This window comes from Lithobates pipiens, unplaced genomic scaffold (assembly GCF_037356315.1).
Source record: "Lithobates pipiens isolate NorthernLeopardFrog02 unplaced genomic scaffold, aLitPip1_a1.2 Scaffold_8, whole genome shotgun sequence".
Lineage (NCBI taxonomy): Eukaryota > Metazoa > Chordata > Amphibia > Anura > Ranidae > Lithobates > Lithobates pipiens.
Window position 1 is genome coordinate 537,326,420 of NW_027507903.1, and position 10,745 is coordinate 537,337,164.

Below are 10,745 nucleotides of genomic sequence, written 5' to 3' on the forward strand. Positions count from 1 at the left end.
AAATTGAGTGTTGGAGTCTCCTCAGCTCCTGGTCCCCATCTGTAAGCCCCGGGAGCGTCCCTTTAGAGATGGCTCCGCCAGTTCCAGGAGGGCCACATTCAAACTGGATGGGATGTGTCCAGAGTCTGATATATAAACTGTCCAGGGCTGACAGATTGTGGTGAAGCGGTCATGGGCCCCCCTGCAAGTAGCAATCCACCCCTCTGCCTCCCGGATGTCACCCACCCTGCGACACCACTCATCCCTACTTGGGATTTGCGGACGCTTCCAGAAAGTAGGGAGCAGCCGCTTAGCTGCATTTAGCAAATGAGGCAGCACACTCTTCTTGTACTGGTTCATTGGCATGGGAGGAATGTGTAGCAGAAAGTGAATCGGGGACAGAGGAATATCTATGCCTGTGATTTCTTTGATCAGAGATTTAATGTCCTCCCAATAAGGTCTGATCGCAGGGCAATCCCACCAAATGTGCAAAAGAGTCCCCTTGTGACCACAGCCCCGCCAACATTGATCTGACGTGGATGGGTATATCCTTGCTAAATCTGACGGCACACAGTACCAGCGCATCAGTAGCTTGTAGTTAATTTCTTGCGTCTTGGAGTCAATTGAGCTGGACCGGGTAAGTTGGTAGAGGCAAGATATTTGGGCAGGGGTGAAAATTATCTCCAAGTCCCGTTCCCAGGCTCTGAGGTAAGCAGGCTTCATTGTGGGGGATGCAGAGTTAAGCAGTTGGTAAAGTTCAGAGACCATGTGTGGTATTGGTTCTTCCGCTATGAAGAGAGATTCGAAAGGTGTGAGGGTGGAGATGTCCCGTATGGAGTCTCCCTGTGTTTTAAAAAAAATGGTGGAGCTGCCTATACCGCCAGAAGTCCATAGGGAAGCTCCGCCTTCGATCTTGTAGAGTTTCTAGGGACATTAGTTTACCATTCTGCATTAATTTACCACAACTAGCGTCTCCATCATCCACCCAGGGGCCAAAGAAAGCACCCTATTCCCCCGGGGGGAACCATAAGTAACCTCCCAGTGGGGCCAGTGGGGACACAGGAGGCGCCAGTGTCAAGTTGGCATTAAAGCGGTTTGGTACCTAAAAATGAAACTTCATCTTATTAAAATCACCAGATTGAATACTTACCTAAATGAACCCTGAAAAAAAAATTATTCTTTACTTACCTTTTATTTCAGATGTTTCTGCTGACTTCCGGGTTGTCCTCCCGTGGGAGTAGGCGTGGTTATCGTCCTCGCAATGGTCCCTGGGAAATTTCTAAGCTATTTCCCAAGAATCCATGGGGGGACAATGAAATTGCGAAATCTCGCGAGATTTCGTTAGGACGCCGGTCACGTGACGAGGGCGTGTCCGAATTTGCCATTTTTAAAGTGGGCAGGCAGCTGTATCTGCCATTACCACTATTGCACACTGAGCATGTGCGAGATGGAGCGGAGCATGCTGGGAGCCGAGCGTCATCGATACACAGGAAGTAAATGCCTGTGGGCTTCAGACGCCCACACTTAAAATGGAAAACGCCAGAACACTTTTTTAAAAGTCATCCCGAGGAAAAGAATCGTCGCGCCGGGGGTCAAAAAAAACGCCGGACGTGGATGCCAAGCGAAGGTAGCAGTCGCCCACCTGTAACACAGGTAAGAAAAAAAAAAAAAGAGCGGAATCCCGCTTTAAGTCGGTCCCAGGTTCTCAGGGCCTGGATCGTCAGCGGGGAAGTAATAAGAAAAACATTTGACTCGCTATCTTGGCCTTATCGTCATACAATTCTCCAGCACTGAGGATTTGGGACAGATTTTTTACGTTGGATCTATACTTTTATATCAAAACCCAAAAGCTTATATTTATTATTCAGGATACTGTTACGACCCCTTTAATATCGAGAGAGGTACCAGACAGGGATGCCCATTATCCCCTCTCCTCTTTGCCCTAGCCATCAAACCCCTAGCACAACTTATTCAATCTAACCCAAACATCCAAGGACTGGAACTTGGGGGTCATCACCACAAATTATGCCTGTTTGCAATGATGTCCTGATATTTCTTTTTTTTTTTTCAAATATAGTTTTTTATTAACGCCCAACGTGGGCTAAGAAAATGCAATACAGACATAAAAAAAGGGAAGTCATAATCACCATCAACATAAAAGAAAGAGAAGAGACAAGGCTTCATATGTACATTTGTTTGTATAGCTGTGTAATAAGTAAGAAACCCTTCCAGCATCGGTATTGAATAACCGAAGCCTTCTCTATCAGTGAGTACCATTTAGAGAGAGCCGACGGGAGAGAGGAAGCCTAGGCCACCCTCAATGATCTCCTCTCCCATTACCCTCTCTCCTCCCGCCCCTCCACTCCTCTCCTCCTCCCACTGCCCCTCCTCCCCCCCTCCCCAAAACGCCCCCCACATCATCTAGGTCGGGGTCTGCAGTAAGAAGCGAGGAGGGATGGAAATAAAACAACCCATAGTAACAAGAAAAAAGAGAGAAAAAGAAAAGAATGGGGGGGGGGGCAGGGGGGAGAGATGGAGGAGAAGGTGGGGTGGCATGTTGGAAAAGGGGGGTATAGGGTAGGGGCTGATAGGGTGGGTGTATGGGAGGGCCCTGGCTGATTCAGGACAGTCTTGGAACGTAGGCTTGTAGGGGTATTGGCCTTGTCAAGAGGTTCTGAGGGTGGTACCCTCTGAAGAGAGAATGAACTGATTCCAGAGTGCCCATGTCTTTTATTTGTATATTTTTCCTGTTGGTGTCACGCGGTGAGCACTAGGTCTTCCATTTTACTAATGTCCTCTACTTTCCGTATCCAACTACTCACCGTTGGTGGGGTTTGACTTTTCCAATAAAGTGGGATACAGGATTTTGCGGCGTTCAGTGGGTGACGTACAATCGATTTTTTGTATCTCTTAGTTGATATAGTGGAGACATGTAGTAGGAAGAAGGCCAGGTCACCCGGGACATTGTATTCTGTGAACTTTTGAATAGTTGTTCTGACTGTGGTCCAAAAGTGGGATAATTTTGGACAGGACCAGAATACATGTGAAGAGTTCCCTTTCTCCCTGGCACCTCCAACAAAGTGCTGGCATGTTCGGGTAATAAGTATGTAGAGTGTGTGGGGTAAGGTACCATCTTGTTAGGAGCTTGTAGTTTGTCTCCTGCACTTTTGGGCAGATAGAGAATTTTATGGCAAACATTTTGATACAGTGTGTCTAAAGCCGCGTACACACGGGCGGACTGTCTGGCCAACTTAGTCCGTCGAAACACATTTCAGCGGACAGTCCGCTCGTGTGTGGGCTTCAGCGGACTTTTTCAGCGTGCAGTCTGGCGGACTAAGTATTTCGGAATTTCCGTAATATTGTCCGTCGTACTTTGGTTTCAGCGGACAATCCGCTCGTGAGTAGGCTAGTTCGACGGACTAAGTATGGCGCATGCTCAGAAAGGATTTACACGGCGAAAGGTTGCATTGCTGTGTATTGGACTTCCTATTTCTAGTCCCGTCGTACGTGCTGTACACGTCATCGCGCAAACTTTCGACGGACTGTTTGTGCATCCGTGTGTGGTCAAGTCCGTTCATTCGAAAGTAGGACGGACTGTCCGTCGGATTGTCTGACGGACTAAGTTGGCCATACAGTCCGCCCGTGTGTACGCGGCTTAAGTCAGAGTAAATGTACGATTCAGGTCCCTCTCCCATTTACTTAAGAAGGGCATGGCCGAGTGTTCCGTTGGGGAGGTCAGGAGATTATACATTATGGATAAGTCCTGATATTTCTAACTTCGCCCTTGTTATCAGCACCACCTCTCATGGACATTCTTTCCAAATTTGGACAATTATCATACCTAACAATACATTTTTACAAATCCACTGCCCTAAACATGTCTTTATCACCTACTCTCCAAACTCAACTTCATGATTCTCTCCCGTTTGTCTGGTCGACTGCCCATACTTCTTATCTAGGAATTTTACAGCAAATCCATCTGACCTCTACACAGTCAACTACCCACCTATGCTTACAAAACTTACTAAACTCCTAGCTAATTGGTCTTCTCTACCGCTGGCATGGATGGGTAGAATAACAGTGATCAAAATGTCTATCCTCCCTAAACTTTTATACCTTTTTAGAGTACTACCGATAACAATTCCTTCATATTTTCTACGTATTTTCCAACGAAAAACCAACCAATTCATTTGGGGCTCACTCAAACCTCATTTACCCAAATTAACCTTATACTCTCCCCATATTAGAGGCGGTCTTAGTGTGCCAGACTTCACCAAATATTATTTCGCAGCACAACTAGCACAATTACCCAAATATCACGCTACAAAGGAAACTCCATTATGAGTCTCATTGGAATCAATCGACTGTGACCCTCTTTCTATTGCAAATTTACTATGGTTAACTCCTACACAGTAGAAGAAGGTCACAAATCCTGTTACCAAACACAGCCTTTCCATTTGGGACAGATTGAAGACCAGATCCTGACTCATATCCAAACACAATCCCCTCCTCTCCTTCTTACATAACCTTTCCTTCTACCCAGCCTGGTCCTTCCCAAAATATTTTTCAGTGTGGTCAAATTTTGGCTTGATTAGGTATCATCATTTCTTTAAATCTCAAAATACCATTGCCAGACTTATGCAAAAAATATTCCCTTCCATCCACAGAAACCTTTCGATATCTCCAAATTAAAACATTTTTGGAACACAACAAACCCACGGACACACAAACCCCTGATTTCACGGTCTTTGGAAATGCTTGGAAATCTGACCCCCATAGACCTGGACTTATTTCTGCCATATATGAACAATTATGCTGCGTACACACGACTGGACTTTTCGTCAGCAAAGGTCAGACGGAACGAATCCGTCGGACAATTCGATCTTGTGTGGGCTTCATTGGACCTTTGCTGTCTGAAAATCAGACAGACTTTAGATTTAAAACATGTTTCAAATCTTTCCGATGGACTCGCGTTCGGTCAAAAAATCAGTTCATCTGTATGCTAGTCCGATGGACGAAAACCAACGCTAGGGCAGCTATTGGCTACTGGCTATGAACTTCCTCATTCTAGTCCGGTCGTACGTCATCACGTTCAAATCCATCGGACTTTGGTGTGCTTGTGTGTGGCCAAGTCTGTTCATTCGGAAAGTCCGTCGGGACTCCGCCGAAAGTCCGTCGGGAAGCCCGTTGAACCTAGTCAGCCGGAAAGTCCGGTCGTGTATGCGCAGCATTACTCTCTCATGTAACCTCTTCTCCTCCAACATACACAACCAAATGGGAAACTGATCTTCGTCTTCAACCAAACGAACCAGACTGGTCTCAAATTTGGCAAACAACTAAATCAGCCACGTCAAATATAGTGGCTCACGAAACAAACTATAAGTTGCTAACTAGATGGTATCTGGTCCCATCCAGAATATCCAAATTTTCCCCCAATATCCCTCTCACTGTTCTTGAAGCTGTACTACTCTGGGTTCACATGTACATATCCGGTGGAAATGTCCCATAGTAAGCTCTTTTTTGACAGAAATATTCAAAATTCTTTCTACTATGTTCAATATAACCCTTATACCTTATCCCTCAGTAGCACTCCTGAACAGAAAACCACAAATCATAACACACCGCCAATTCAAATTACTTCTTTTTATAACCACAGCAGCAAAACAAACTGTAGCAAAAGAGTGGAAATCAAACTCTCTCTGCATAGAGTCAGTCAAACAATCACACAATCTATGATACATGCTAAAACTGAAGCTATACTGCTAGATAAAGTTGCTAATTTTGAACCCTTAGGAGACCTTGGATTAAACATTATTTACCTCCTGGTTTGGACTGTTCACTAATTTCTCCCTGAGAGTTTATAAAATAATCCTGCTACTATGATTACTTTCACCTGACTCTCTAACCAATGGTCCCCCTGGACATTTCCTTCTCTCTCCCTTCTGTGCCCTATTCCTTCCACTAGGTTTATTCTTGTTAATTATCTAATATACCAACTGTACTAGTAGATACTTTGAATAGTTGGGATTTTTTGACCTATGCACCAGATAAAGCCAAGCCAAGAGAAGGAACTTGGCCCTGGTTTAGCCTAATTTATTCCCCCAGCTATTCTACAACACATTAACTTTATATTTCTCTATAGGGTCATTCAATTCTATTCTCTTCATGGATGACATAATTCTATTATATTATTTCAATCAGCCTAATTTCTCAATTATTTGTTGTCAAATACAGTAGCTGCCATGAAGCTATGATTATGACATTTCATGTTACATAATCTTATCCTACAATCCACTGTTATCTATTTTCATTTAAATTTATAAGAGTTATTTTCCTGAATTAGTACATTTTTTGTACATGCTCTGCTATTGGAATATCTCTATTTCTATTATATTATTGTACATGCTCTGTTAATTTTGTTGATAACTATACTTGATGTGACTATAAAATTCAATAAAATATTTGAAAATAACAAAGTACAACTAAAGGCAAACCCCCTTTTTTTTTGGATGGAGTGGATAGGTTTTTATTCCCTTAATATGCAGGGATTTCCTGTTTTGGTTATAGCACTGGAAGTTAAGGTAGATCAACCAATCCAAACTGTAAAGCATCAAATGTCAAATGGTCAGTATCATAACTGATCACGTGTGCAGCACCATGGAAACTGCAGATCAAACAGAGGTTAAGATGGTAGCTTCCTTGGCTATAAGGCTTTAATACATCATCTCCATTGTTAGTGTTTCGGCAGGACAACCCCCGATGGTGGATGCAGTTAGATTTGGGGTTCACATGCTTCAATAATATAATTTGTTGTCTCTTAAGTGATATTGTATATTGATTTTAAAATGGTAACTTTAGTCAGCACAGTAAACCTTATAAAGCACATTTGATTTATGATAGATAGTCACAAACAGATACAAGGTCATTCTACATTTGTAAGATCTTTAAAATGTCGCTAAACCCACATCATAAAAAAACTATCAATGAATGGTGTATTACATGCTGCCCATACTCCCTCAGTCACTATGAGATTTGTTTTCTGTATTCTGCAAAAAAACCTGGCTGATCCTGCAGCTCTCTATCTCCACTTTCTGTCTATGTCCCCAATGCAGCTAGGAATTTTGCAGCTGTGGTGGCAACTCTGCACATGCTCAGTTTTCAGTGAGCATTTCCTCCATATCACTTCTGAGGAGTCCATGTGACTATAGAGTCACACATGTATACACAGACAGTCCACCCCCTCTCTCCTCTTTCATGCCCACTAACCAGCTAAACACAATGGGGGCAGTATATTAGATGTAGATTAATGAAGGCTTCACTTCCCTCTTATTCTGACTGGCAGAAATCCACCCACACCATGTTATTGCTAAAAATGAATAAAGATTTGATTTCAAATATTTATTTGTATGACAATTTACAAGAGTTTATTGATATTAATCATTTATATTTACTCTGTATTTCAAATACAATTTTTTTTTTTCATTTTGAACATGTGACCAGCAGCAGAGGACTAGAAGCTCCTCTTGCTTACGTTTCCCTGCAGACAGGCTGGGAAAGATGTGGGCCATGCGACAGCTGTGTTTCGATTAGGAAAAGGGTACTTAGATGTTTTTTTAAATTCAAATAATTAAAGCCAACATCCACATAAAGAAATAGAAGGGACAATGTAAATTAAATAGTATGTGTTTAGTATGACTTTAAGATAAAGTCCTTCTTCAGCAACAAAATCTTCTGCCCACAACTGACCTTTATCATCTCCAGTGCCAATAAAAGACAGTCTGGCTCCTGTGTCTGAAAGAAGAAATGTTTGTACTGCATATATTTCCCATACCTCCCGACTTTTTGGGATGGTAACGAGGAACACCTATTACAAAAGTATGTAGACATAGGACACACACCCCCTGCCATACACCCTTAAAGAAGGATTATACAAAAAAAAAAAAAGATTAGTTAAACCCATACGTGCTTTTTTACCACTATTATTCCTTTATATTGTTTTTTGATGTTTACAAATGCAGCTACTTAGAAATTGGATGAAAGGTTTAGCACTGAAAGCTAAATATACAACTATATAGATCAGACCAAAACGAGGGACAAATGAGGAGGAAAGAGGGACAGAGGGACTTTGTTCCAAATCAGAGACAGTCTCTTGGAATCAGGAACAGTTGGGAGCTATGTATTACCCAATTATATTTCCTTTTTATTCTTTCAGTGCAGGTGGATGGATGCAATGGAAAGCACAGTTCTGCTTTCAGACACAGAAAAAAAGAAAGAACTTATTTTACCCATATGTCCTTTCTCTTTTTAGGCTTTTCATAGTCCATTTTGTGCTGCAGCTCAACTTACTGGCACTAAACCTAAGTCCTGAGAACTAAACCTCAGGGCACCAGATCTACGTAGGCTTCATTTCCATGTAAACAAAATGCCTTTCTTGTTTTTCTCAATTACCTGTCCACACAGAGAGCAGTGATGATGCCAACACCTGTGATCTGGTTGTTAAGGTCCAGGGCAGTCACAGCACGGCACAGGATGTCTCCAAAAACCCAGCCTCTGTCATGGAGCAGTTGATGGATAAGAAGGGGCATCCCGAGCAAAGAGAGTAGGTCAGCCAAGGCCAGGTTCATCACATATAGGTCAGACACCAGAGTGTGTCGACAGCTGAGCAGCACTGCTAGAACCAGTCCATTGCACAGTACCCCACAACCGCAGATTATTCCGTACACTACCCCCCACCCAGGACCTCGTATAGACATAACACCAGAGGCAGAGGGTAGGGTTGTAGGCATCCAAGGAAGTGAAGGTGTCATGCTCTCAGGAATAGTTTCCTTAGAAAACTATGAGATTTTCCTTAACAGATGGTATACACTTTTTAGGCCATTGCCTACACATGTCTGTTAAAATGTAAGCATATCCTTTGTTATGGCGCAGTCTGTCCCATGTGACTGTTACTTGCAGTGTATTTGCTGTATGAGACTTAAGCCCTTTGTGGCTGTAGTACTATAAGCATACATACATACAGAGTGAGCCCCTCATTCTCATTGAATTCCACTGCCTACTCTCTACTGTCTCTGATTGTACATTTCCCCAGGTTCAGATTCATTCTGTGCTTCTCACTTTGCCATCAGTGTGCCAGCCCTGAAAAAGAAATAAAGGAAATAGATAGATGGTTAATCACCTCCCTCCTACGCAGAGACATGACACCTGTATGAGTCTGCACCATTGCCTACCCACAGACCAACACACTCAGTATATCATACACATAGGCATACCATACATATGCTCACTTTACAGGCAGACACATTATGTAGCCACTGACACTGCAAGCCCAACACAATGCCTACACACATCTGTGTAGGTACATTCAATATAAGACATACATAGTCATTGCTCATACAAGCTGGCTTTATTGCCATAATCACTTTATAAAAGCCAAGCAACGCTAATGCAGTCACTGCAGCTGTACTGCATTATCACAAACCCCATCATTAATACACTGCAGTATAGTGCTGGAAGACTTGGCTATACAACAGGCATACAAAGATAGTTTGAACAGAAAGCCAAATATAGGTGCTGTCATACAACACAGGCACATCATTTATTTTACATATTTGCATTATACAAATGAAACACTTTTCTTTTATTCTCTAGCCAAACACTCTGATGTCTCAGTGAAACAGATGCAATAATACACAGATGTTTTTCAATGACTTACCTGCTGTGTAGTTGCCTGTGTCTGCATTTAGGTATGTGACAAGGACAAGATCTGTGCTCCGATTACCTGTGACTTGTTGCTTGGCATTGCAGGGAAAGCAGAAAGGAGAGAGAAGGCTAATAGGTAAGAAATGGGCATTGTAATCTACTTATATCTACCCCTCTATATATTTCCCTCCCCCTCCCTCTTCTAATAATCCCTGTCTCTTTCCTGCTTTTCATGATCCCCTCTCTTGCATTCTGTTTGTGTTCATTGTGTTATGTCTCTCCTCCCCCCTACTTTCCACTTGTACTTGTCCATTCTCCGATTCAGCTGGCCACTTCCACTCTCCCTCTTTTTATAGGGCTTTCTGTCCTTCCTCTTCTCCTCTCTATATGTCTTGGCCAGTCCTCAGTTATGCTCTGATTTGATCCTCTCTCTTTTCCTTTCTCTTTGTCATCGTTCATGCGGATCCAGTAGCTAAGCTTTCTCTATTCTATACCCACTCAGATTCTTTATCAAGTGCTGTTGTTTCATCGTCTCTACAAATGCCTCCATCCAGATGTGCTGTTCTGCATCACAAATGATGAAAAAAATAAAAGTACTTTTTACTATATGTTTTACTATGTAGCATGCATGGGATAAGAAAGGTATTTTGGGCTTATATTATGATGGGTTTGATCCTAAATCCAGGGACAAGGAGAATTTTAAATTGCAGTCTACCCAAAACTAAAACATAGCTCCCGACTATCCCTGATTTCAAGGGACTGTCCCTGATTTGGAACAAAGTCCCTCTGTCCCTCTATCCTCCTCATTTGTCCCTCATTTTGGTATGATCTATATAGTTGTATATAAAATGAAATGCACTTTTTATCATTCAAAAAGTGTTTCTCTGTGACAGGCCCGGACTGGGACAAAAAATAGGCCTGGGCATTTTGCATTGAGCAGCCCATGACATGTTAACCGGCCCCTTCCCCACTCTCTTCCCTGACAGATCCCCTGATAGGGGGAGGGGGAACCCACCAGAGGTGTGGGGGAAGGGTGAGGTGGGACCAGGAAAGAGCATGGGGGGTTG

At 42.8% G+C, this 10,745-nt stretch overlaps 1 protein-coding gene across 1 annotated transcript in view; it reads right to left on the minus strand.

Moving 5' to 3' along the window:
- The window catches only part of LOC143960761 (melanin-concentrating hormone receptor 1-like), a 67,242-nt gene extending 57,051 nt beyond the window's left edge, over positions 1-10,191 (minus strand). Inside the window, exons 1-2 of the mRNA XM_077469636.1 lie at positions 9,692-10,191; positions 8,428-9,114 (exon numbers count right to left, since the gene is read on the minus strand). Of these exons, the coding sequence (XP_077325762.1) occupies positions 8,428-8,786 (359 nt within the window). The 5' untranslated portion in view covers positions 8,787-9,114; positions 9,692-10,191. The remainder of the gene's footprint in view (positions 1-8,427; positions 9,115-9,691) is intronic.
- Positions 10,192-10,745: the final 554 nt, after the last annotated feature.